Genomic DNA, 27,940 nt, shown 5'->3' on the forward strand with positions numbered 1-27,940 from the left:
GAACTTTGATGAGTTGGTAGATGATTTTGCACGAAGGAAGAGCAGAAAGAGACTTTTGTAGGGGAGTGTGTGTCGGGGGGGGGGGGTGGTATAGGCTCGGAGCGGGAGGGGGGGGGGGGGGGGGGGGGGGGGGGGGGCCTTGCAATCTCCTTGCCCCGGGGCCCAGACCCACCTTAATCCGGGCCTGACACACACACACACACAAAACATGTCCATACAAAGCCACTGTGTCAGCTGTTTGGTGTAATTAACAGGGTGTGTCTGCAACCCTGAACTCACCTCAGTTTTAGGGAACAGCAGCATGCCGATCATGGTGAAGAGGCAGAGGTGGAGAGCCAGCAGCAGGATGACACTGCAGAGACAGAACACACACACACACACACACACACACACACACACACACACACACACACACACACACACACACACACACACACACACCAAAACTAATCAAGACACCCTTTCTCCTTTATATTTATATATATCATCCATCCTTTCTCCTTTTCCACACACTCTTTGAGGCTGGAGCCTGTCCCAGAAACTCTGTGAAGGCCTGCAGTGTCACTGTGGATGCAGTGTGCGGCACACTGTTAAAACTGCCTGTATTCTTATTGTTCGTCTTTTTGGAAATGGATGATTCATTAATGTGAGCATTTCCTCCTGCTGCTTTACAGTAAAGAATTACAGGTTATTATGCAGGTGAGTCTGACTGCCTGCTCTGCACCAAACGAGCACTCTGACTGGAAAAGTTAACGCTCCAGTGACACGTGTGTCACAGAGAACAACTTCAGTTTGTGGCCTTCGTCGGGTCATCCACCACCTCAAAACACACCTGTGGAGCATAAAGGTGCTTCTTCTGAACGTATCCTGCCCTCCTCCTACAAGATCCAGACCTTCCACATCTTTCAAGACCTTTTCAGATGAGGAGTCCTCTCAGTCTCTGAAGAACTGCTTACCCTCCATGGTGAGAGTTTAGTTCTTTAAAATATTTACTCATATCAAACCAAATTTTAATCCCATGTTTAATGCATAGATATTTAGTCCTTGTTTACTTTGTTTTCACTGTCGGAGTATGAGCTCATGGCAAGAGGTGGTTTTAGACCAGAAGGTTCCACATGTGCCAGTGAGGAGCATCATCAGCCCAATCACACAACAGGAAATCTGCACAAAGGCCAGTGTGACAGAGATCCTGGCTCGAGCTGCCGGCACTAACAGCCTCCAAACTTTATTTTTCCACTTTTTAAATCGATTTTTGGTATAAATCTCAGTCGGAGCATCACCGGTGTGTGGCCATAATTTGGGGACGCAGAGAGAGAAGTGAGAGTTCTCTGACATCTCTAGTGGGTTTTTCATTTGATGAATACTGAAGTGAAACTAGGGATAAGAAACCACGCGTGAGTTTCACTCCAGATTCAGCTGATAAAGACTGACCGACGTGCCGCACATGCCAGTATTTTAGTTTGCTAAGAAGGACCTGCCTCTCGGTGATGCTCTTCCTGCTCGCTTTTCTTCTCTGAGCCAATCAGCACCTACAGTATGTCCCTCCTCCTCATCCAGCTCTCCACCTGTTTACTCTGCACCCCCACCAAGCAACTGCACTCCAAAAATGGTTCTTATCAGGTTCTCCAAAGATTCATTATCAACTGAAGAACCCCTTTATTTGGAGCATGGTTCTGCTGTAACTATCACTTCAACCATAAATGCATCTATTTTCTGAACTAATAGTTGATTCTGTGAAAAAGCTTAAAGAAATGTGTCCATCACAGTTTCTCAAATCATAAGTTGAAACCTTGAAATGGAAGAGAATTGTAATACACTTCATATTTTCCTTCATTGACTTTTTTCCTTGAATAATTACGAAGTGCTCTTATAAAAATAGCTGTAAATGCGTCCCTGTGGGTCATGACGGAGGAGTTAAAGAAATGCTCATGTTTTTGTGTAATGACGCTTGAAGGTCACACAAAGAAAAAGTGTGAATAAGAGGTCTCAGATACCTGGCGATCTCCGGCAGCGTCCTCTTGATGCACTTCAGAGTCTTCTTCATGAGCGAAGAGTTCTGCAGGAGGAAGAACGGTCGGAGGAGCCGCCGCACTCTCAGTTTCTGATCGATAAAGCAAAGAGGGGACAGAGAGGAGCTGTTACCATCCATCCCTGCTCATACACCTTTATTGGCTTTATTTTACCTTGTTTACTTTTACCTCAGTGTTCCCTGACCTTTAACCTTTCCATCTTCATTCATCAGTTTAAGCAGAAAAATGAAACCTCACTGAATGAAAAATTTCCTATCATTTTATTTCCCTTCTTATCACCAGGTGTGATTCTTTTTGCTGAATTCTGCTGTTTGAGAGTGTGAGTCTCACCTCATCACACATCATGCTGACAGACAGCATCCAGTCGATGACGGAGATCGAAATGACCACAGTGTAGCCAATCAGCCATTTGGTCTTCCTGAACTCCTCCCAGCCAATCAAATAGCTCTGAGGACAAACGATTCAGGAAGAAGGCAGTGGACAAATGAGATGTTTACTCTATAAAATGTATTTTTCTATGTTTCCTGCTGACCCTCTGCTGCTTACCTTAACAGCGACATCTAGAGAGAAGATGATGAGGCAGATCATCTCGATGCTCTCTGTGACGCCACAGGGAGGCTGCCAGGGTGGAGAGCGATGCCGGGGGTCCGAGGAGATGGACAAAGAGGACGGGCGCTCCACAAATGCCAGCAGCAACACCACCGTGATGGTCAGACCCAAACTCCTGAGGCAGGGAGAGAGAGAGGAGGGGAGGGAAAACCATCTGTCTGTAAGAGGCTGTTTGAACCAGACCCATAATGCTGAGAGCGCTCAGTTACAGCTGGTATCTATGGTCACTTTTCCAGTGCTGGTGAAACAGAAACATACAAACACTGAGTGGTTTTACAGCGACCTTTAAACTGTTATCTGCAGATTACAGTGCCATGAAAAAGTAACTGCCCCCTAAACCTGATAAAAGGCTGTTATTAATGCTTAATAACAGCAAGAACTGTAATCAAGTGTTGGTGATAACTGGCAGTGAGTGTTTCCCATCACTGTGCAGGAACTTTGACCCCCTCTTCTTTGCAGAGTTGTTTGAATTCAGCCACATTGGAGGGTTTCCCAGCATGAACGGCCTGTTTGAGCTCAAAGCATCTGATTTGAGTCCAGACTTGGACCAGACCGCTCCAAACCTTCACTTAGGGGTTCAGAGGTGGACCTGCTGCTGTGTTTCTGATCATCGTCCTGCTGCGCAACCAAAGTGAGCTTCAGGACACGAACTGATGGGCGGACGTTCTCCTTCAGGGTTCTCTGGTAGAGCAGAATTCATGGTTCCATCAATGACAGCAAAGCAGCCCCACACCACCACCACCATGTCTGACTGTTGGCTGATGTTCTCTTTATGAAATGCTGTGTTAGTTTCTGCAGATGTAACGGGACTCAAACCTTCCAGAAAGTTCAGCTTCTGTCTCGTCAGTCCACAGAATATTTTCCCAGAAGTCTCGATGATCATCCAGATGTTTGTTGGCAGATGTGAGACGAGCCTTTGTGTTCTTGTTGGTCAGCAGTGGTTTTCTCCTTGGAGCTCTCCCATGGAGGTCATCTTTGCCCAGTCTCTTTCTGATTTTTGAATCATGAACTCTGACCTTAGCTGAGCCAAGTGAGGCCTGCAGTTCTTTAGATGTGGTTCTGGGTTCTTCTGTGGCCTCCTGGAGTCCTCAATGCTCTGTTGGAGTCATTTTCAGCCTGCTTCACTTTGTCAGACAGCTTCTGTTTCAGGGATTTCTTGATTCAGCAGGTCTGCAGTGATCAGATCTGAGTGTGGCAGTGAGACTGAACCCAGCTTTCCAAAAAATGTGGTTCATCAGAGCTTTTTTTCCCTTAATAAATAAACTCATCATTTAAAAACTGCATTCTATTTACTCGGGTTATCTTTGTTCAATATTAAACTTAGTTTGATGATGTGAAACATGTAAGTGTGACAAATATGCAGAAAACTAAGAGATCAGGAGGGGGGCAGATACTTTTTCTCTGCACTGTTGCTACAAAGGCACAAACACAGACCCTTAAGTTGATCTTTCAGCACTGCAGAGCCTGCAGTAAACAGTGTGAGGAGCATGGAAAGCCTATTTTCTAACAGTCATGCATTATTAGCTCCGAGGACACGGAAATAATATTACTGTAGGTATTAGTGAGGTTAGTCGTATGACGCAAAAATCAACCTACAGCTTATTTCTCATAATGACTGAGGAGGCCACGTTCCCTGCACTGTGTCTAACTGAGAGCACAGTGTGACTTTATTTTGATGCCATCGATAACACAAAGCAGTTTTAATGTAGTAATTTTTGAATGAGGGACCCGGGTGAGCCTGCTGGAAAATAACATTTATAAGAATAGATTTTAAAAATCTGGTATTATAATCTGCCACAATTCAGCACTATGATTTTCATAATTTAATTTGGTGCAGTTTCAAGGTAGTATAACCTCATGTCAGTGTGGACAGGACATAACAGGGTGATGTCACACCAGTGAACACTTGCCCCACCCTGTACTAAACCAGTGGGAACATGCAAGTTTGATTTGATATCATGGATAGGGCTTAGCACAAAAAACAACCATCCATCCTCTTCTGCTTATGTGGAGCTGGGTCGCAGGGGCAGCAGCCTAAGCAGAGAGGTCTAGACATTCCTCTCCCAAGCCACCTCCTCCAGCTTATCCAGGTGAACACTGAGGCGTTCCCAGGCCAGCTGAGAGATATAATCTCTCCAGCGTGTCCTGGGTCTGCCCCGGGGCCTCCTCCCAGTAGGACATGCCCGAACACTGCACCCAAGAGACGCCCAGGAGGCATCCTAATCAGATGCCCGAGCAACCTCAACTGGCTCCTTTTGATGTGGAGGAGCAGCAGCTCTACTCTGAGCACCTCCTGAATGGCTGCACTCCTCACCCTCTCTCTAAGGGAGGGGCCAGCCACCCTTCAGAGGAAGCTCATTTCCACAGCTTGTATCCACAAGCTGTGATCACTCCTCAGAGCTCGTGATCATAGGTGAGGGAGGGACATAGATCGACTCAGCTCTCTCTTCACCACAACAGACTGGTGCAGCGTCCCCATCACTGCAGCTGCAGCCTCAGTCCGTCTGCTCCCCTCTCCCCTCCCTCATGAACAAGACCCCGAGATACTTAAACAGCACCCACACTTTACACCATGTGAGAAGAGCACTGCTTTCCCCTCCTGAGTCACCTGAAGGTTTGCCAGAATGAGGCCGTCCAAAGGTCTGTGTGACGGCCTCACCGACTTCCTCCCACATCCGAGTTTTTGCTTCAGCCTCCACCCCAGCCACAATCCACTTGCCATGCTTATTTATTCCCAATATTGCTTCCAAGTAGTTTAAGCCAATTCTGACTCTACCATCTGAATGTTGCACCAGAAATTGAGACTCATCAGACCAGGCAGCATTTTTCCAAACTTCTTTTGTCCAGTTTTGGTGAGTCCGATCGACTTAGCCTCTGTTTCCTGATCTTAGTTCTTGAGTTCCTGTTACCTTCCTGTCAGCTCAAAGCAGTCTGGCCATTCTCCTCTGACCTCTGACATCAGCCAGGTGTTTTCTCCCAGAGAGCTGCAGCTCACTTCCTCTGTTTCAGACCTTCTCTGTAAACTAGAGATGGCTTTGTGGGAAACCCCAGCAGATCAGCAGATCCTGAAACACTCAGACCAACTACCACAAAGACACTGAGATTACATTTCTCCCCCGTTCTGATGCTCAGTTTGAACTTCATCAGGTCGTCTTCACTGTGTCTAACATGCCTAAATACAGATGTGAATTGGTGCCACGTGATTGGCTGATTAGATATTTGTGTTAACAAGGAGTTGAACAGGTGTTTTCAGGGAGTGTGTTTAATTCTGGAGTATTTTCCTGAGCTCAGAATGGCTCAGAGTGGTTTCTGTCCAGTTTGAAGTATTCTCCTGCTTTGAAGTGATGAACACAGAAATAACAAGGAGCGCTTGCAAACCTGGACCAAGGCAGCTCCCTCTCTGGGCAGTATTTCCTTTTAGTATTAGATTTAGGATTTTGTACATATTCATTTTGTTTTCTTTCTTCTTAAATATACTTTAAGAAGTTTGTAGTGCAGCACATGAGGGCAGCATGACGGATGTTTGAATACACAAACATGTGCGCACAGGTCACAGATAACTGGTACTGATCTGTAAATAACTTTCTCCTGACACTTTCTTTAAAGATAAAACACATTTCAGAATGATAGTTTCTAAGTTATGAGGCTTTTGACCAAATTTGGACCAATAAATGATGAAGTTGACCTTGAAGACCTCGATGGATGGAAGCCTCCTTCTACTGGACAGTTAACATGACCTCTAACACCTACAGAGTTTTATAAGAATTCATTCAAAACCTGTTGAGCTGTCATGTTTTCAGACAGAATGACACACAAACGCTCCACCACCAGGTGATCATTACACAGCCTCCATTTTCATCCATAAAGAGGAGCAGAACCTTGAAGTGAACGAGTTCTTTAACTCTACTTTACACTTTGGCTTTTTCTACGATTTCTGCATGTCAACATCTTCCTGCCCGTGCACGCGTGTGACACCAAAACCAAGATTGAGTTACACCCAAAGCTGCTTACCACTGGATGATCCTGGAGTAGTACCATCGATACAGGCGGAGAGAGCCTGCGTCCACCCGGTGGTTAATGGAGCGGTACTGTGAGCAGGAAAAAAGCTTTGTTAGTGTTTATGGTTTATGTCATCCTGGTGTACAAACACAATAAAATGATCTTACTTTGCACTTCTCCAAAGAAAAAAATGAAATCCAAATATTTTCACTATTACACACTGATGGTATACAGCAGGCTCTCTTTCTAAAATTTCTCACAGTATGTGAGCTCATGAAGGATATCAAAATGGGGTCTCTAACACCAAACATGTACAAAATATGATGAAGGAATACCTTCATGATTACCAAAAATAAAAACAGTTATGTCATCTGAGTGCACTCACTTGTATGGCGTCCTCGATGAATACCACAGCTTGCTGGATGTAAAGGTGCTCGTCACCTGTGGACAGTGAGGAAAGAGCGGAACGTGATGATCTGAATTCTGATCAGATGCAGTGAAGAACTTCATGTGGTTCCTGAGCATCAGAACAAGCAGAACATGTTCTATGACAAGAGCAGAAAGCAGAAGCCATCTGTTGCCTGTAGACCTGTTGGACTGGCAGCTGGGAGACACGTGTTCTGACTGGCGTCTCTCCTTATTGTAAGGTAAAGACTCTATAATCATACAGAGAAAACCCAACAGCCAGATGACCCCCTGTCAGCTCAGGTTTGCGTGGTGGAGCTTGTGGCTTGATCTGATATATTTATCACTCTGGACTCTGCAAACCAGTGATGGACATGCTTCGCCCAGGTCAGGCTTTGCTTCTGGAGGAACTCTGAGAGCACCAACAAAGCTTCACGTTCGTGTTGAACATTCAAGTTGGAACAAAACTCAAAATGCTCAGAAATAATGTGGAAAAATAAAGAGATTCAACCCATCTGAGAAAAGAATAAAACAGAAACAGACATGATGACTCACACACACACACACACACACACACACACACACACACACACACACGCACACACACACACACACACACGCACACACACACGCACACACACACACACACACACGCACACGCACACACACACACGGTGCTGCTGATCGATGCAGCACAGCAGGATGTGTCACTGGGGGTGGTTGTGGTGGGTGCTGCTGACAGGACAACACTTGGTCTCTCATACACACACACACAAGCACACGCACACGCACACGCACACACACACACACACACTCACTGGTGGGCTGGTAAGTGTGTGCTGTGATCCTCACACTCACACCAGCAAAAATGTGTGAAGAAAAAAAAAAGCTCAACTGAAGTCATTTTAGTTCCTGAGTTTCAGTTTCTGTGAAGAGTTTTTTTTTTAAGTCATTTCATTTACTGAAATAATTCAGTTTTATTTTAATAGCACCAAATCCCAACAAACTGTCGCCTGAAGGTGCTTAAATAAAAACAAAAGTCAGACTTTAGGAAACAAAGAAAACTGAAACAATATTATGTTTTTATGAACTGAAATAAAAATAAAATAAAAGGGAAGTGTCTTCAGGCTCAGTCAACAGATCCATCCTGAGGAGGATTTTATGAGACACGACTGTGTCTCATGGACAGGTGTGTGTGTGTACGTGTGTTGTAAATGCTGCTATGGACTTCTTAAATATACCCCTATGCCCCAAACTGGGTAACATTGGCTGATAACTTAGAACTCCACCCTCTGGATAAGCAGCAGAAAGATGAATGGATGGATGGATGGATGGATGGATGGATGGATGGATGGATGGGTAGGTGGATGATGGATGAATGGATAGATTAATGGATGGATGGATGGACGGATGGATTAATGGATGGATGGATGGACGGATTGATTAATGGATGGACGGATGGATTAATGGATGGACGGATGGGTGGATGGATTAATGGATGGATGGATGGGTGGATGGATGGATTAATGGATGGACGGATGGATTAATGGATGGACGGATGGGTGGATGGATTAATGGATGGACGGATGGATGGATGGATGGATGGATGGATGGATGGATGGATGGATGGATGGACGGATGGATGGATGGGTAGGTGGATGATGGATGAATGGATAGATTAATGGATGGATGGATGGACGGATGGATTAATGGATGGACGGATGGATTAATGGATGGATGGATGGACGGATTGATTAATGGATGGACGGATGGATTAATGGATGGACGGATGGGTGGATGGATTAATGGATGGACGGATGGGTGGATGGATTAATGGATGGATGGATGGATGGATGGATGGACAAACAGGTTATTTGTAACTTATTTGTCTCCTTAGAGCTTTAAACACATTAAACATCATAAAAATAAAAGCGTATTTTCCTCCAGCACTCATTTATTATGAGGACAGTGAATAAACAGTGATTCAGATGAAAAGGTGGATTACTTATTGTGAGATAAGATAAAGTAGATAATAGGTAGTTAACAGGGCAGTTAAAGTAGTTAATAAAGTAGTTAAAATTTATGGTACTTAAATATGATCTGCATGCATCACAGAGAAGGAGACAGGAAGCTGCATGGGGAGGGCAGAAATATAACCGTGAGCCTCTGAGCTCCTGTGTGAGGAGATGCTGATGGTGGAGGAGCTGCTGCAGGGAACTGGGTGTGTTTAACCTGCAGAGACATTTTCACCTGAGCTGAGTTCACTGAAAACCTTTTTCCATCCTATCAGCAAACATTTACAGAGGCTCCCGAGTCAAACAGCTGAACAGCACAGCTCATTTATTAAATGTCACACCCCCTCAGCACTAGAGTCCCACACAGGCAGGAGCACAGGCTGGGTATGGACCGCGGAGAGCAGAAGCCTTTGAACCAGGGGTACCAAACTCATTTTAGCTGCTGAGCCACATACAGCACAATTCAACACCAAGCAACCAGTAAATCATACAGCACTGTGCAAAAGCCATTTCTTTACATTTTGGAGCCAGACCATCTTGTAATTATTTAAAGTGCCTTTGAGCAACAGTTCTCCAGCTTTCCGAGAGTCTTTCACCCATTTTTTAGCTCCGTCCTTGTACCTAACCGTTTTCAGAGGAATGGTTTTTGTTTGTAGAACCACTTAACACTGAAAAAAGACCTGACACAGGAGAGATGCATCTGGACCTTCAGCTGATCCATCAGCTGTTAGAGAGGTATTGGGTACCACTTCATGTCATGATTTATGACGAGCAATAAAAATATGATTTATGACATGTCATAATTTTAAGACCGGATATATCATATTTCTATAACCGGGAATATTTTTCATAATATTTCATATTTCTTAAACGGACAGTTAAAATGTAGGAATGCTTGTGTACCACCAGTTGAAATTGTGAACTTTTTTCACGAAAAAGGCTCCTTTTTAACAGAAAAAGAAGTACTTGTCTGTCCACTGATCAGGGAGATTTTATTTGATCTTTTACTGAACAAATAAGACCAGCTGTTTTTACCCGACTGACTCAGTGCAGCTCTTTTTCTCATAGACATGACGAAAACGCAGCGCGGCTTCGGACCGCGGTGGAAATCGCTATTTAATTTTATGTGTTTATGTTTTATTCCTTCTAAAAAAAGTAACAGAAATAAAAATCCGTTTGAAACGCCGACGCCGGCGGGTCGCTGCACAGAAGCCATTGTAACTGCGAAGCAGTGTTTGCTGAGTCCCCTGCTGACACTCTGAAGTTGAAAAAGCCGAATGAACGCCGAGAAAACCCGGCGCCGTTCCCCCAGAGCGCTCCCAGCGGGATGCCGCTAAGACAGACCAATCACGAAAGGCCAGAGGGCTCTCCAAAGACCCCCTCCCCTCAATCCGGGGGCAGCAGGCACCCCCTCCCTTGTTTGCACTCCAGACAATGTGTCTGATCTTCCAACCGTAACCCCCATCATCTGTCTGATAAGATGTGTGTATGATATCAAATTATGACACCCCCCCCCCCCTTCCGGAGTTCCGGCCAGGTGTCTGTCATAAACTCCTCCCCCTTCTCCTTACCCCCGGATCTCACCGGGGAGTTTTCAGGTGCCTTTCTGGCTGATAACAAGTAGGTGTGATTGACCCCTCGTTGCCCTTCCGATCAGAATTTGCGCTGAGAGCCGGAAGTTTCACTGGAGACGGTCGGAAGCTGACTGACCGCAGTGAGCGAAGCCCCGCCTCGGGAGACCTGGGCGCAAGGACCAGTCAGGTGTGCGTATTCCGCGGGGGCAAAAAGAGCGAATCAGCGGTCAGTCACATGGAATGAACCGAGAGCCAATCAAAAACACACCTGGATTTTTATTACCTTCAGAGTGAACAGCGCGGAGCTTTTGAAATCAGCCCGAGAAAATCCAGTACTGTTTCAATGTCTGTATGCAAGGCAGCTTTGTAGACTCAGCAATACAACAGGACTGCTGAGCAGCTGTACAGATGGACGACCGAGAGTCGGCAGATCCTGGAGATGCTCCGTAGCTGCCTTACAGGCATCACCTTGTACCAGCAGTGATCGATGTAGTTGGGTCCCCTGTCACTACATTCACGTGATTTCCCGCTTGAAAAAATGTAATTCTTTAAGATATTTTTTGTTAAACCGGCACAGCGGCCTTTGTACCTGAGCACAGAAACCTCTCCATTTGGATCTGATCCAATACAGCGGAGCAGAGCAGTGGAGGCAAACGTCTCTGAATGACAAGAAGCAGTTGATGCTGAGGACAGAAGATCGTGAGATAGTGTGTCTGAGGCTGAAAAGCATAAAGGAAGAGACACAGAGGCACTGTGGGAAAATTAAAGGTGTGTACCTGCTCTAAGACTGGCTGATTCTGTAAAGACTTTATTTACCGTTTTATGCTTTTAAAATTTGTGACAACCTTTTTTGCTTGTTTGTAAAAAGAAACCATGATTTAAAAAAAAAAAAATTTGTCTTATGCTTCAGATTTTGCATTTGTCATTTTTTTCTTGTGCTGTGAAATATGTAATTTTTATAAAAACTGTTCATTGTCCGTCTGTCAGTCGAACCTCGGATTCAGGAGGAACAATGCAGTTTTCGTCCTGTCACAGAACGCTGGACCAGCTCTTTATCCTCTCAAGGATATTCGAGTGTGCGTGGGAGTTTGCCCAACCAGTCTACATGTGCTTTGTGGACTTGGAGAAGGCATTCGACCGTGTCCCTCGGGGTGTCCTCTGGGAGGTCCTGCGGGAGTATGGGGTGTCTGGCCTGTTGTTGCGGGCCATTCAATCTCTGTACAACCGCAGTGAGAGCTTGGTCCGTATAGCCCGTAATAAGTCGGATTCGTTTCCTGTGGGTGTTGGACTCCATCAGGGCTGCCCTTTGTCACCGATTCTGTTCATAATTTTTATGGACAGAATTTCTAGGCGTAGCCAAGTGGTGGAAGGCTTCTTCCTTGGTGGCCTCAGAGTCTCATCTCTGCTCTTTGCAGATGATGCGGTCCTGCTGACTTCATCAGGGGGGGGCCTCCAGCTCACAGTGGAACGGTTCACAGCCGAGTGTGAAGCGGCCGGCATGAGAATCAGCACCTCTAAGTCTGAGGCCATGGTCCTCAGCCGGAAAAGGGTGGAGTGCCATCTCAGGCTCAGGAACGAGTTCTTGCCCCAAGTGGAGGAGTTTAAGTATCTCGGGGTCTTATTCACGAGTGATGGGAGAAGGGAGCGGGAGATCGACAGGCGGATCGGGGCTGCCTCTGCAGTGATGCGGACGCTGCACCGGTCTGTCGTGGTGAAGAGGGAGCTGAGTGTAAAAGCGAAGCTCTCGATTTACTGGTCGATCTACGTTCCTACCCTCACCTATGGTCACGAGCTTTGGGTAGTGACCGAAAGAATAAGATCGCGAATACAAGCAGCAGAAATGAGTTTCCTTCGAAGGGTAGCTGGCCTCTCCCTTAGAGATAAGGTGAGGAGTGCGGCCATCCGGGAGGGGCTCAGAGTAGAGCCGCTGCTCCTCCACATCGAAAGGAGTGAACTGAGGTGGCTCGGGCATCTGATTAGGATGCCTCCTGGCCACCTCTTGGGTGAGGTGTTCTGGGCATGTCCCACTGGGAGGAGGCCCCGTGGTAGACCCAGGACACGCTGGAGAGATTATGTATCTCGGCTGGCCTGGGAACGCCTTGGGGTCCCCCTGGATGAGCTGGAGGAGGTGGCTGGGGAGAGGGAAGCCTGGGCTTCTCTGCTTAGGCTCCTGCCCCCGTGACCCGGCCCCGGATAAGCGGAAGAGAATGGATGGATGGATGGATGTTCATTGTATGTGGCATATGTTTGATTCTCTCCCCTTTGTGACATTGTAATCATGTATTTTTGATTAATAAAACATTAAAACTTGTATTTGTGTACCTTTCTTCGTCACTATTGAATATCAAAAAAGTTTTAGAGTTACACATGTCAGTGATAAGCACAGATGGTGGAGGGATGCATAATGAAAATAAAGTCGATTAGGATGCTAAAATTTGAGGCTCCAAGACACCAACATTTGAATAAGAGGAGAGCAGCAGCCCTGACCGGCGTCAGCAGATAATTCAGCTCTGTGGCATGCAGTCGTACTTGTTCTTCCATATTCTGTCATTATTCTTTGTTGTTCTAATGAAATGAGAAACATACATACATACATACATACATCCTGTGATATAATTTTTCATATTCTCTTTTCATATTCTCTTGGGACAAGAATCTTTACATTAGATTCAGTTTTAAATCAGGTTCTTATGCTCTTACAAGCACCTTTGTAGCACCGAATATTGAACTGAACTACTACAACTGTTGCAGTGCCTCATTAAAGTGTCTAAACAGGCCTTCTCTAGTAGGGTTGTGGTGAAATTTGAGTTGTTCTCATTGTGTCGCTGCATGCTACCACGATAGGATCCCATGATTCATCATACAGCATAAGGTTCAATTCATTTCAGTTTTGTTTGTGTAGCACCAAATCACAACAGTGTGACACCTTAAAGTGAGAATGTTATTCACCAAAATGGTGGACAGAAAATAATTTTCCAGCTTAGAATAAAATAAATGACTTAACTAACATTTCTGGATGTATTTTATAACGTTTTGTTTTTCCAGTCCTCTTACATGGAGGACAAAGTGAGCACAGGGTGTGTAATCGTTAAGCCCATCTTTTTAACATATGTCTGTATGAGTTAAGTGCACAAATCAATTATATAATCTCAAGGAGTTTGTAATATATTTTTCTTTCCTGAACCAATAGACATAAAACTTCACGATATGTTGTTATAGCACAGTTTACCCAAATGTGTGCTCCTCTTTTTCAGTCACGTGGCTTTTATTAAATTCACAATGATTCAGGTCATAAAGATACAATCAGCACCACAGAAAGGAAGTGTGCTTTTATCACCTGAGTCCGGCTTAGACAGCGTGAAGCATCTCGTGGACCTTTTTTTTACTGAATTATGCATCAAGCTTATGAAGGGGTCAAATAAACACCAACAAATACAGGGGCAGTGGCTTAGTGTGATGTCAGTGTCTCCTGTTACCATCCAGTATTTCTAATAACCTACAGTACATCAGCCTATGTAGACTCTGAGATCAAAATACTAATGAATCTAGTTGGACAAAAATGCAGGGATGGATAATTTAATCTTTAACATTTTAAGCTTGTGTTATGCTTTACATCTAAAATCTCTATATTTTATATTTTCAAATGAAAACACAGTCATATGGGGATGTGTATTTTTCTTTACTGGTTTTGCTGCATCCCATTTTCACTGCCCGTTTATGAAATATGGAATATTATGTAAAATATTCCCGGTTACAGAAATATGATATATCCAGCCATAAAATTATTACATGTCATATTTTATTGTCATAAATCACTCGTTTTGACATGAAGTGGCACCCCATACCTCTCTGCTGTTCTCATCAGAAATGGTCTCAGTGGAAGGGCAGCTGTCAGGAAGCCGTTCTTAAGGAAGGGAAACAGGGAGGAAAGGCTGAGCTATGCTACATTACACAAGAACTGGACTGAAAATCAGCGGCAACACGTCTGATGGAGGGATGGAACCAACTTGAGACGGCAGCATTAGAGAACTGTTCCTGAAGAAATGACAGGAAGCTCCCTCAGACCACAAATTGACTTCAGAACTGTACAAGCTGTTGTTGCCTCATATACTGGATTCCCAAGTGGATTTCTCAGTTGTTCATCGTGTGTTCAGTAGGTGCGTTTATACACCTGAACAGCATTTCACAGCTTTATGAATAAAATGACTTGTTGGGTTAAAGTTATTAATATTATTTTACTAATTCTATTATTAAATAAAACTAATCACCACCTTCACTGCACTTTTCAGAGTGGCAGGACCAGTTCTGGCCCCTGAGCCTCATGTTTGACACCCCTGCTGTAAGCAGTGCGGTGCCTCTGACTCTGAGCCGTCATTAGAGGCTCGTTATTGGTGCAGAGCCGCTGGGTGTGTCTGAGAAAAGTTACCTGTGTACCTGAGTGAATCAGCTGATTAGCGCCGGTATCTCGGGACTACCTGCGCTCACAGTCTGTCAACTTTTCCACCCCACTGTCAGCCCTGAAAACTCCAGAAACCCTCATCCGCTCACCTGGGTCCCGGGCCACACTGCACGAGTCTCCGGCGACGGAGTACGACATCCTCCTGCTGCCCGGGGCCCCTCCGCGCTCCGAGCCGGACCTGGAGCCATAGTCCCCGGAGGCTCCGTTCAGGCTGCCGGTCAGCAAGCGTTCCGTTTCCATCCGGCAGGTCAGGCAGCCTCAGAGGGCTGAGTTCAGTCTGGAAAAGGTTTCTCACCAAACTCAGAACAACAACAACAAGCGTCAAACTGAAAGCAGCGCAGCGCAGCGCGCTTTAGGAAGTCCTGCGCCTGCTCCTCCTCCCCGCGCCTGTATCGCCTTTCAGCTTTCAAGTCAAACTCCACCTACAGCACAAAGTCACATGCAGACGGGCTGCGGCAGGAGCAGGAAGTCACTGACAGCTTCAGCCAGTTTACATGAAGTAGCCAGCTGGGAGCTTACTGCTCCTTCCAGCTCCTTCCACAACTACAGACAAAACTGGCATGAAGGAACTTTTCCTTCATGTGACCAATGAGCCGCAGAAAAAATATAACTATGATCTTTCTTTTGTATTCATCATCTTTATTTATAGATTACAGAAATATTGTTCAAACTTTTGAAAATGTTTTAGGATGCAGCGCCCCCCCCCCCTCCCATACCTGTCAAGTTTTGTATTTAAAAATAGGGAAAATAGAGGTCACTGTATGGCGTCATCGACAAATTTGCATAATTGTTCATTTGGATGCCCTGTAATTGCAATCGAGGCTACAGAACAGAGGAGAAACATCTTTGAAGAGACCAAAAGTGAAGAAAAAAACACCATAAATATGTTTAGAACTACAAATAAACTTCATGAAATAATAACTTTAATGCCTTTCCTAGACCCACATTACTTAGATCAATCCCGTATTGTTTAATGTTAGAATATCAAATTTAATGAAAACACTGTGGGGTGAGACTGCTAGCTACGTTCACCCCTCCTCCTTTATCTGGGCCACTGTTGTCAGTTTGTGTAAGAAAACTCGCTGTCGGCTGTCTCAAAGGTTGAGAGAGGCCGAAGCGAGGACCGGGGATGGGAGCGCAGGGAGCGGGTGGGCAGGCTCGGTGTTTAAGTGAGGTTCGGAGGGTGGAGACAAAGTGAGGTCTGAGCGATGGGACACTGTGTGTACACAGCCTTCTTACTGCTAAGTTGGACTTCCTAAAGTTGGCAACACTGAGCCCAACTGAGGTCCAGTTGTTTTTACGGCACTAACCTAGTGATAGTGACAATTCAGTTTGGAGCGGCACAGGAATGCTTTAAAAAATTTGAAAATTGAGAACTGAAAATAGGGAAAATAAAAATACGGGATGACGCCGGGACAGAGGGGTAAAATACGGGAGTTTCCCGGCCAAAACGGGAGACTTGACAGGTATGCCCCCCTCCCCCGCTTTGAAAAACCTGTAGCACCAAACCTGCAGTCCCTCTACAGTCCAGCAGAGGCAGCAGTGAGTCAGTCCCCATAGACTCCCATGTTAAAGCTTTCCAGCAGAAATAAACATATTTACAGCTGATACAGAAACTGCTTTGGTCTCTGTGGATAATTTCCCCCTTCATAACAGCTGTACGGGGGGTTGGGGTGGGTACATACAGGACAGCAACATCAACAGTGAATATGAAGGTTTATAGAATTCAGATTTCATGTTTCATTTCACATATAGACATTTATTTATATAGCACCAAATCACAACAGTCACCTCGTTTTATAATATCCCATATTTTAAAATGTTTATTTCTGTTATGAAAATGGAACAAGATAAAAAGAACAGTACAGAATGTGTAAATGGAACTTAGAGGAGGATGGAAACACCAAATAATCAGAAATAATCAATTTATTAATGAGGGTAAGAACAAGTCATTTCTTCATTTTATATATAAGCCCTTCATAAATCCTGTGCACCTGTATATTTATTGAAATAAGCAAAGAAAAAATATATATATAAAAAAAGGACATCCTTTTTGACTCGACACCGGAAACCTGGAAACTCCGCTGTCACCGTGTTTTGTGTACATACAGCGCTCGTACTGCGTCCTTTCATACGCTGTGGCATCGCCCGGACCTCTCTTTGGCACCGAGGGGAACAGCACACACACACCCGGACCTCGACTCGTCCTTCAGAGACTTCTAGTTACTTTTGAGACAGCCCACAGCCAGTTTTGTTGCACCAAAGATGGCAACAGCGCCGGCCGCTGATCGCCAACTTCCTATGCTGATTTTTTTTATTCTGATATTTTCCATAATAAATGAGAGTGGGTGAATATGAGTGGATTTGTTGCTTGATTTCTGTGGATTCCTGCAGTTATTTGTGATGAAACTGGGTCCATGTGCAGAGGGGGTCAGCCAGAGTGATAATGTGTTGAGATTTCCATGTCAACTTCCATTGCTGATTTTTTATGAATGTTTTAATTTGATATTTTCCAAATTGAACAAACCTTGGTGAATTTTGTGCAGATTTGTTCTGTAATTTAAGTGGAGTCCTTAACTAGCCTTAGATGAGATTTCACAGCCAGGTAGAGTGGATAAGGCAGAAGCTGAATCTACAGAAAATCTTTATGTCAGCTATCAATGATAAGCTTTATTGGCCTCATAAAATATATAACCACACTGGACTGAGTTCATTAAATAGGCTCAGAATTGTCAATTTATAATTACAATTGTACAGTCCTATAACTTGACCCTGAGTTTATTTCTTCTGATTTTCTGCATGAATATTAGCCACATCCATCCTATTGCGCTTATTGTGTTACGCGTCGCGGGTGGAGGGTTGTCAGACTGGAGCCTGTAGCAGATGTCTGCAAAATCAGCTGTGCAGGCCATGATGAAGACTTGAATAAATTTGTAATGAGAGCGAATCAAATTTCACACGACTAAAGGAAAACATCTTTATTGAGGAAAAAAATAGGACTTCTGGGGCTGTACTTCTCTTAATTTCGCCAAAACAACACACACACACCACAACTTTGTCTTAAAATGCATAATTTAATATATGTTATTGTTATATGTCATAGTGTTTTACAGAACGAGAACACATATATAAATCAAAAGTAACTGCTGGTTATTTTTGTTCCGCTGTACAGAGAAGGACGAGCATTACCATAAAGCTTAGGCTAGAAGCGCAAGAAAATTTAAGAGGCGGCTGCTCTGCGGCTGGCTTGACCGCGGCTCAGAATTGACGGCTCACTTGACCGCAGTGAAAAATGGCCAGGAACATGTAGAATAAAATTCATCACCATTTTCTGCGGTTTACTGCGTACGGTTTCTATTTTTGGAACAATATTTTCCACTTCCTACTGAATTTATCTCCGGTGGCTTTGGCTGCTTTCCACACCTGCTGCGCTGCACTCACAGCTTGTTCCTGTCTAATACCGTCAGTAGAGTCATTTTGTGAATCAATAATGGCCTATTTTACAGAATTCAATGAGGCCTTTGAACTGATCTGCCAGACCGGAGGAAATATTGCTGCAGACCACGCAATGGTGCAGTGGTGCGGATTCCTTGGCCATCGGCGGTCAGACGGCAGCGCTTTGTACGCTCTGGAAAATGTCGATATTTATTAAACATCCCTTACCAAAGTCGCACGAAACATTTCGACAGATTTTTGAGCGCAGTGTACCACATAAAATTGTCTCAAGGTCAGTAAGCACAACAAGAATTCATACATAAGGCGCACCGGATTATAAGGCGCACTGCCGATTTTTGAGGAAATTTAAGGATTTTAAGTGCACCTTATAGCCCGAAAAAATACGGTAATGTCACTGATGCAGTATGCAGTATTCAGCCTTTATTGGAGGAGGACACGTTTCCGATCCGTCGCAGTCATGATGGACCGACAACCTCTGCTTTTTATTGCTTTGGAGCGTTTGCAGCCATCTGGGTCACCTGGGTACAAGAGAAACAGCTCATCGTTATCACCGGTTCCCTCCTGTGATCACCTTTTCTCCTACTAGCACGAGAGTGAAACTTGCTGACGGCTACCTGGTCGTCGATGCACCTGAACTGCCAGCTCCAGCGTGTGTTGTAGAGGAAAGGCCTGAGGTCAAAGCGGTTGTCGTCAGGACTGTAGTTCTCGGCGTGGTAGGAGGGCGTGACCGTGGTCATCTTGTGACGGTTCACCGAGTAGATCCTGAAGAAGTGCTTCACCTTCTGCGCCACCTGAAAGAAAACCACACCCTGCTGCATACACAACCTTCATTTTTCAGCATTAAGGTGTCAGGAAGCCATTTGGAGATTGGCCCCAGCACGTTTACCTCTAAAATAATGAGACAGAACAAAAAGTGAGCAAAGCTGTGTGTTATTCCTCCGCTGGGGGAGCGGACTGACCTCTGAGGGTGAGAGGGCGTCCTTCCACATGTGAATGAGTTTACAGAACATACTGAAGGGGCCGCACTTGGAGAGCTTCCTCAGCCGTCCAATCACAGACAACTCTGAGTAGGTCATCCCCATGTCGGCCTGCAGGGGGAGCAAAAACAGCGCTAACATTTAAAGTCGCTGATGTTTAGTAATGTTTGTGATGTGATGACCCTACTTCCTATCCAGAAAACCACACTTATAAAGGCCACGTGCAGTCATTCAGTGAGCTGCAGGGGGCGCTCTGTCACCTACGCTGTGAAGCGTGTGTGCAGGCTGACAGCCTGGGACACACACACACACTGTGGTCCTGTTGTATGTTCTGTATGCCACGGTTCTATCTTGTGAACCAAGCTTTTTATGCAGTATTTTCCTTATGAACTGAATTTTAGCTGAAACTCAGTCCTTTCACACTCCACTGATTAAAGCAGGCATGTTTTCATAAATGTTGTGATGGCAGAGGTGCATGCTGGGAAATATATTACTTGTACTTCCTGACCTTGCTGTGAACTGAGTAAACTGCACACAGGCATTCAAGGCCACTGTAGCAGTTTACAGTTGTTTGTACAGCAATGATAGTAATATAACTGATAATCACTTTAATAATTGGAGAAGTGATGAAGGTCACATGGTTTTCCTGAGGAAGCAGCTCTGTAATAGAATCATATTTTACTGTCGGTTCTACTGAACCCAACACGCCTACAGACCAACACGTCCCAGTAAGTAAAGTGGACTGGTTCTTATACAGAGCTTTTCTACTCTAGCTGAGCACTCAAAGTGCTTATACAACATGCTTGCATTTACTCATTCACACCCATTCATACAAGCACTTCAGACATTCAGTAGGTGACCTTTAAGACCACCCCGAGGACCTTTTTACTCTCAGTCTTACCTCATCAGTCTGAGAAACCCGTCCTTCTGTCAACGGCTCGAGCTCAGCTGTGGGAGGAGCTGCCAGGACGCTGCAGGGGAAACCAAAACCACTGACAAACTGAAAACCAACCAGGATGCTGGGTCTCTCAGAAATGACTCCAGTGTGAGGGTCTAGAAGGTGTTCTGCAGAGGTGCAGACCCACCAACAGATGTGGCCTTACCTTCTCAGAGCAGTAAGCTGCAGCTGCTCTGCACAGTACAGCAGGAAGCGCTTCAAATCGGTCTTACTGATGCCTCCGATTGGGTTGATGTCGGCGCTCGAGCAGTCGTATTTGGTGAAATAACCTGTCAGGCTGAGCAGGAGAAGTTCCACTTATTGTCCTTCTGTCTGAGCGGCACTAACAGAGCTGTGAACTGGGCAGTGATAAAAATACCTCTCATCCACGTTAGCAGAGCCGAGCACCAACAGCCCCCCAGGCTTACCCCGAGCCCACAGACTCAGCTGGGCAAACAGGTAGGCCAGGACCATCCTGACCCGAGCCTGCGAACACACACACACACGCACACACACACACAGAGGAAGTGAATACCGTGATAAACTATAGCCTACTCACAGTGGTGCTGCTGAGGCATCAGTGTGAATGCTGTGGTTAAACCATCAGAGGCAGGCAGCTTTGGCCGCTCTGCACGTAAGAATGAAACCATCAGATCAAACGCTCGTTAAGCTGCAGCCTTTGGAGCTTCTGACCTGCACGTTCTGCAGAGCCAGGTTTTCTCTGTGACTTCCTCCGTTGGCACGAAACTGAGGCCACCGTCCTGTAACCGCTGAGAAGATACCCAGAATGCCTTTCACCGCCATGTCTATGTTAATGTTCATGTGCGTGCTGCAAAGCAAGAGACACAGAGACAAGTGAAAGGAGGACAACCCTCAGAAAGGCCACGCTATGACTCCACACGGAGACACCTGCACTTCCTGTCAGTGTGTTTGAGCTGTTCAGGGGGAAAAATTAAATTTAAAATGAATAAAATAACATTTCAGTTTTTCCCTGTAAATTATTTATTTAATCTCTGCACAGACTGTATTCTGTGTATATCTTATTTATTTGTTGTGATCACTGCTTGCCTTTCTTCCTTGGAGCACTGATGTGGGACAGTACTCCAGTTTTGTTGTACAAACTATGACTGTGTAATGACAGAGTTTAATCTAAAATCTGAATTTGTCATTTTTCCCATAAATCTGTGCGTTTGTTTTTGACACATAAATTGTGGTTCTTTGGTAAATTTGCAGGTTTTCTTCTCACACACTTGCTGCCCTAATATACTGTCATAGGTTCAAGATTTTAGTGATGAGGATTTTCATGGTTGTTAATAATGACAGAATCACCCACATCTGTTACTATTGGAGCTTCCTACCTGCCAATCTGATTGGCCAGGTCTCTGGCCCTGTTGCGTGTGTCCTCTGAGGAGTTCTCGCTCGCCATGTAGCAGGTGGTGAAGATGCGACCGCACAGCTCCTTCGGGTCCTGTGGGCGGTACGACTCGTCACCGACCACCCTGCGAACGTCCTCCAGCACCAGGCCGTCTGAGAGGTGGAGAGACAAAGATGAACAGGAGGGGGAGGAAGGAGACTAGTTCTTCAGCTTTTGTTGGACTGAAGAAGGCAGGAAGTTACATCACTCAGCTCACCCTGGGAGCTGCTCGCCTTCTGCTCCGTCACATATACGTCATGTTTATCGCGTCACTAAGCTCTCAGTTTTGCCGGTATTTTGATATTTCTTTACTCTGTCCACCCTCAGCTCAAACTGCCACTACTGATGACCTTCAGAGATTAATATTTTCCAGATTTTTTAGCATTTTGAACAATAGCAGAAAATGACAGAGAGGAGAATGAAGTCACGCTTCCTCTCGTGCTGTAATCTGAAGCAGTCCAGCTGTTTCTAAGTGGACTAGGAGAGTGATCCCTCCACACCTTCTTTGACTTTAACAGACAAATAGGATGCGAACTGGTCTGGCTCTCAAAATCGAGAACCCTACGAGCAGCTCACGGGCTCCGTAACGATAAACCCATCTGAGGTGCTGGTGCCCGGCGCTCGCTTAATGTCATAAAATCAAATCTGACCAGCTTCTGTCTTCATTCAAGCAGCTGAAGCAAAGCGAATGGTACTCACTGCCGCCCTCTACAGCCTGGCAGAGCAGCACGCACATGAAGTGGACGATGCAGGCAGTGGAGGAGCTGTCGACGCCGCCGCTCAGAGGCAGCAGGAAACCAGCCTGAACACAAACACCACACAGAGCTCAGAGTCCAACACTAAACATTTGTTAATATGACTTTAAAGCACAGTAACCTCAGTACAGTCCTCCTCACCTGTCCGCTCCTCCTCAGGTAGTCCCACAGCCAGCAGGCCGGCCCTAAACTGAACAACACAGGGGTGAACAGCTGTACGAGAGGTGTGTGTGTGTGCTTAGAAAAGCTTCATTTAAACGCACCTGATCTCCTCCTCTGGTGTATGAAAGTGCCATTCTATTGGCTGGTGGGTGGGCAGGTAGACATCCTCACAGCTGGATAAAGAAAAGTCCACTTTGATCCTGTGACAAGGTTTAAATTCACTTTCCTTCAACAGAGAAACACGAGAGCAAAGAGAGGAAAACCATCAGGACCTGAACATCCATCCAATAAAAACACGTGTTCACAGGTGACCTCTGAGTGAACTTTAATATCAGTTTTAAAGGTAGCTACATGTTCAGATAGAGACACAATCTGTCATTAAGTCAGAGTTTATTAAGTGAACACAGTCAGCTAAGGCTGCAGAGGTCAGAGGTCAGAGCGGCGATGCTGCCGGGCTGATTATTTTTTTCAGCTAAACCATCAGAGCTGGAAACATCACTCACACCCTGAAACACAAGGTACTGCACCCACAGGGGGCGCTGCAATCATAACTAACTGCTCAAACCACATCCTGAGTCAGGATCACGATGACATTAGGTTATTAATAGGTAGGTTCTGTAATTTTTTTGTCTCTGTAGCTCTCACTGAGGATGGGTCAAAGGTCAAAGCAGCTCAGACTGTTACTGGGAACATGATGATGTTAAGCAGGTATTTACTATGTTCAGTGATGAACTTAATTTAGTGATCAGTCCATAAGCAGAAATACTGAGATGGTCATGTGTGTTTTAGAGGTGATGAAGGTGAAAATACAAAACGCAGCTTCGTGCTGAACAAACGTTGGACGGCGGCGGCGCTCTCTCACCAGGCGCGGCTGGCACAGCTCTCCTCTGTAGCTGCGCACGTCCTCCAGATCCAGAGTGGCTGTAATCACCTCCTACACACACACACACACACACACACACACACACACACACACACACACACACACACACACAGCAGTCACCTTATCAGCAGCACCTTCACCTGCAGACTCAGGAATGCTGTCTTACTGCACGACCTTCCAGGCAGAATCGGCCCAGTGTTCCTGCCAGGAAACACTTCCCTACAAAAATGCTTAAAGTGGATCAATTCTCCTCCATATTTCTATTCTTCTCTACCTGAGAAGCTTCACAGGTCATGCTCTATCTGAAACAGACGTTTTAGCTCCTCCCCCTTTAACCTTTGATAGGACCTGAGCCTGAGCTTTTGGCTCACAGGGATTCCTGTACATACATGCAAACTTTGGACATGTTGAAAATGGACATCCACCACAGGAACAGGACATGCATCACAGGAAATAAATGAACAGAATTTTCACACACCACATCATCGAGGGAGAACTGTGCTCCCCGCGCCACGATGTCTCCGTTAATGGCCACCATGGCACAGCCATCGTAGTAGACACGCTCTCCGTCACAGCCCCTCTGGTTGGCGTACAGGTAGATACCTCCACTCTGCAACATCACCAACAGTAAATGAAATTCAGACCTGAAATGAGTCTTTAAACTGCTGACAGTGTCAGGATGGGATATGAAACAACACTGCCCTCTAGTGTTCACTGCTTTGCCTTGACAGTTTATGTCTTTTTGGGAACATTCAGTAGAGCTGGAGTATATTTAACATGCAAATTATTCTAGTGCGTTAGATCAGCTAGATTCAGTCTTGTGAGTGCACACCTTGGTAGTGGCTGACTTGATCAGGTTGACCCTTTGGTCAGCTTTGCGGAGTTCGTGGTGGCTTGCAGACGAATTGGTGAAGATTTCAACCCCGTCCTGACCCATCTGAATGTGAGGGCTGAGGAGCAGAGAAAACTGAAGGAGTCTGTTGTTCATCACACCTGTACGATCCTCACACGACCCTCTGCCACCCTCTCTCTACCTGTCGGGGTTCCACAGCTCGGCGCAGATCTCGGTGCCGATGCAGGTGTCCTTCGTGGAGAGCACGCAGTCACCGAACGGGACCGTATCCTGACCGGCAGAAACAAGGCGATAAAGGTCAGACCAGAACTTCCTGTCTCTGGGTGGAGTTCATCTCATAGAAATGTGTTTGATACCTGGCCTGTGACCTCCTGGATCATTCTGGGCAGGAAATACTCCTCCACCTGCCTGAAAGAAACCATCAAATCACATCAGACACACCTGTGTACACGTGACAGATTAAAGGAAAAACTTGAACCCTGACCCCTGCAGTGAGGGGCCCCAGAGGCTGTTATCCTGTGGGGACACTTTGCTGCCACGGTTTGGGTCCATTTGTCCCCTTAGAGTGAAGAATCACTGACAATCAATAGAAAGCAGTTCTGATTGATTGCCTTTACCCTTCCATACAAACATTTCTATCACAACAGGAACAGTCTCTTCATCAGTTTGATGAGGATGAAGATGATGACCCTCTGCAGCTCTTCCTGGACATTTAGCTGAATGCTTTCTCTGTTTCAGCTCTGCTGCCACAAAGACCGATACAGAAATTATTTCCTGCAAACCTGCTTTGGTTTGTCAGATTTTACTTTACTTTTAAAAAACAGGTTTATGTTTATATTGCTGTAAGCAGGAAACGTCTGAGTGATGACCAACCTTAATTTGTTCCAGGGGGAGAACCAGCGCACCTCTCTGTAGTTCCCGTGGTTGGCCATCAGCATCTTGGGTCTGATCAGCAGGATTTTTCTACATGATGAAGAACTATGTCAGTTTAGCTCCATCTGAACATGAGGAAGACTACGACCTGTGCGAAGAAGAGCAGAGCTTCTCGTGGTTTGAAGGAGTTTCCTGCTCACGTACCTGTTGAGGAACAGGACCCGGCAGTTGTAGCGCACGTTGTGATGCATGATGGGCCTGAAGGGAAAATACAGGTGAGACGTTAAAGGAAAAAACACACCTGACAGTCAGAAATGTAAAGGATGCTAACGCTCTCTGACATCCAGCAGGTGGAGCCAAAGCCTCACACAGCCCCTGTGCAGCTTCAGGACAGCACTTTGAAGGTGACACTCACATCCCCACGTCACAGATGATGTCCTGAGTGACCGGAGCCTCCAGAAGATTCCTGAGGACCTGGAAGCTGTGGAGCAAGGTGTCCGACTCGTAGAAGTGGTCTGCACAGCCGTACCCGCTGGGAAAAATGCAGAGGAGGAAACTTCATGAAACCTCTGAGCTGTTTTATCGCAGTTAGACCGACAGATGATTCATGTCTTTAAAAAGGGACGTAAAAGAGCGTCAACTCATCGTACCAGATCTCCAGCTCTGGACCCAGTCTGTATTTGGCTCCATGAGCTTTAGCAACCTCAATACCTGCAGAGAAACACAGACAGGCAGGCAGGCAGACAGACAGAGAGGCAGGCAGACAGACAGACAGACAGAGAGGCAGACAGGCAGGCAGGCAGGCAGACAGACAGACAGACAGACAGACAGACAGACAGACAGACAGACAGACAGACAGACAGAGAGAGAGGCAGACAGGCAGACAGGCAGGCAGGCAGACAGACAGAGAGGCAGGCAGGCAGACAGACAGGCAGACAGAGAGGCAGACAGGCAGACAGGCAGGCAGGCAGACAGACAGAGAGGCAGGCAGGCAGACAGACAGGCAGAGAGGCAGACAGACAGGCAGAGAGGCAGACAGGCAGGCAGGCAGGCAGAGAGGCAGACAGGCAGGCAGGCAGACAGACAGACAGACAGAGAGGCAGACAGGCAGGCAGGCAGACAGACAGACAGACAGAGAGGCAGGCAGGCAGACAGACAGACAGACAGAGAGGCAGACAGGCAGGCAGGCAGACAGACAGACAGACAGACAGACAGACAGACAGAGAGGCAGGCAGGCAGACAGACAGACAGACAGAGAGGCAGACAGGCAGGCAGGCAGACAGGCAGACAGACAGACAGACAGACAGACAGAGAGGCAGACAGACAGACAGGCAGACAGACAGACAGAGAGAGAGGCAGACAGACACAGCTTTAGTTTTTGGGTTGTTTTAGTTCACTGTAATAACTTTGCACACAATGATAATCAGGCTGCGACAGAACCAACAAATTTAAAATGAGTTTAATTAAATCTGCTTTCATTTATTTTCCCTTTATCTCGTCTCATGTGACTTATCCACCAAGTATTCCCCACTCAGCATTGACTTTTTGAATCTTCCTCTTGTGCTGTACAGATGATTCTGCGTCTGACATGTTTGAGGAAACTTTATTGCTTCCACACTGATGAAACTCTTTTATTTCTCATTTCTTTATTGTGCTGCATGCACTGAGTCTGTGTCCTGGTTGATATTTATTTGTAAAGCCAGATTGTTAAACGCTCTGGCAGCCGATTGGTGAGCCACAGCTGAACCAGCATCCCTGCAGGGCAGCGGGCTGGTTCGATTTAACCCTAAGGTGCCAGAACAAAAACAGCTCCGCTGGATCAGCTCGTAGTTTCTCACAGTATCCAACAAGATGCTGATGTAATCTTTATTATCACTGATTGACTTTGCTTATTCACTCTGCTGATTTCTGTTTGTTGAAACGTGCAGTGAGGATGGATGTCTCACCCAACGCACACTGATCTACCCACAGGTAAAAACAAAACAACCTGAACCTTTATTAAATCTATCTAGTTAAATCTGACAGTGCACTTAATCAGCTCTTCCATAGCAGTGACAGCACGCACGCACACAACTTAGTGTTATCAGCACAGGAAGGTTTGTAACCTTTAACCCTAGGTACACGGATACGCGTGTTTATAGGAGCTTTAAACATCTGATTTTTCCTGATGAACCAGGGCAGCGCTCCTGCTTCCTGTTATTCCTGCAGCAGCAACAAACACAGGCTGAGGTCACACTCACTCCTCAGGATCCGCTCACAGTTGCCTTCAAAGTCCAGAGCCCATTGGTTCAGAGCGCAGGTAGCCACGGTCACCTTCCGGCCCATTTCCGAGGGTCGCACTGGTCGGAACAGCGCAGGTGATTCAGGACAGGTTGAGGTTAAAGTGCAGCAACAGGGGAATCTGATCAGAGTTGTCTTACCGGTTCCTGCCTCCTCTTCTTCTGCCGCTGCATTCATTCGAGCCCCTGAGCGCTGCTGCCCCCTGCAGGATCATGATTCACTCTCACTTTTCTACAAACGGGAAAAAATCCAAGAGGCA

At 45.9% G+C, this 27,940-nt stretch overlaps 2 protein-coding genes across 2 annotated transcripts in view; both read right to left on the reverse strand.

Annotated features, from left to right (window-relative positions):
• tpcn2 (two pore segment channel 2) overlaps positions 1 to 15,448 on the reverse strand; it is a 29,539-nt gene extending 14,091 nt beyond the window's left edge. The window contains exons 1-7 of the mRNA XM_030724160.1: positions 15,181 to 15,448; positions 7,024 to 7,079; positions 6,651 to 6,727; positions 2,577 to 2,754; positions 2,361 to 2,477; positions 1,995 to 2,101; positions 280 to 352 (exon numbers count right to left, since the gene is read on the reverse strand). Of these exons, the coding sequence (XP_030580020.1) occupies positions 280 to 352; positions 1,995 to 2,101; positions 2,361 to 2,477; positions 2,577 to 2,754; positions 6,651 to 6,727; positions 7,024 to 7,079; positions 15,181 to 15,331 (759 nt within the window). The 5' untranslated portion in view covers positions 15,332 to 15,448. The remainder of the gene's footprint in view (positions 1 to 279; positions 353 to 1,994; positions 2,102 to 2,360; positions 2,478 to 2,576; positions 2,755 to 6,650; positions 6,728 to 7,023; positions 7,080 to 15,180) is intronic.
• Positions 15,449 to 18,787: 3,339 nt separating this feature from the next.
• On the reverse strand, positions 18,788 to 27,862 carry nadsyn1 (NAD synthetase 1). The gene is made up of 22 exons (XM_030724167.1): positions 27,822 to 27,862; positions 27,642 to 27,740; positions 26,052 to 26,112; positions 25,817 to 25,933; positions 25,606 to 25,659; positions 25,402 to 25,491; positions 24,885 to 24,936; positions 24,710 to 24,798; positions 24,508 to 24,625; positions 24,154 to 24,285; positions 23,655 to 23,726; positions 22,894 to 23,018; positions 22,772 to 22,820; positions 22,575 to 22,677; positions 21,820 to 21,988; positions 21,155 to 21,290; positions 20,841 to 20,947; positions 20,628 to 20,759; positions 20,426 to 20,495; positions 19,507 to 19,635; positions 19,162 to 19,338; positions 18,788 to 19,065 (listed from the first exon to the last, which is right to left on the reverse strand). The coding sequence occupies exons 1-22, from the start codon at positions 27,856 to 27,858 to the stop codon at positions 19,030 to 19,032; spliced, it is 2,154 nt and encodes a 717-aa protein (XP_030580027.1). The 5' UTR covers positions 27,859 to 27,862; the 3' UTR covers positions 18,788 to 19,029.
• Positions 27,863 to 27,940: the final 78 nt, after the last annotated feature.

The sequence above is a fragment of the Archocentrus centrarchus genome, unplaced genomic scaffold (genome assembly GCF_007364275.1).
Source record: "Archocentrus centrarchus isolate MPI-CPG fArcCen1 unplaced genomic scaffold, fArcCen1 scaffold_32_ctg1, whole genome shotgun sequence".
NCBI lineage: Eukaryota > Metazoa > Chordata > Actinopteri > Cichliformes > Cichlidae > Archocentrus > Archocentrus centrarchus.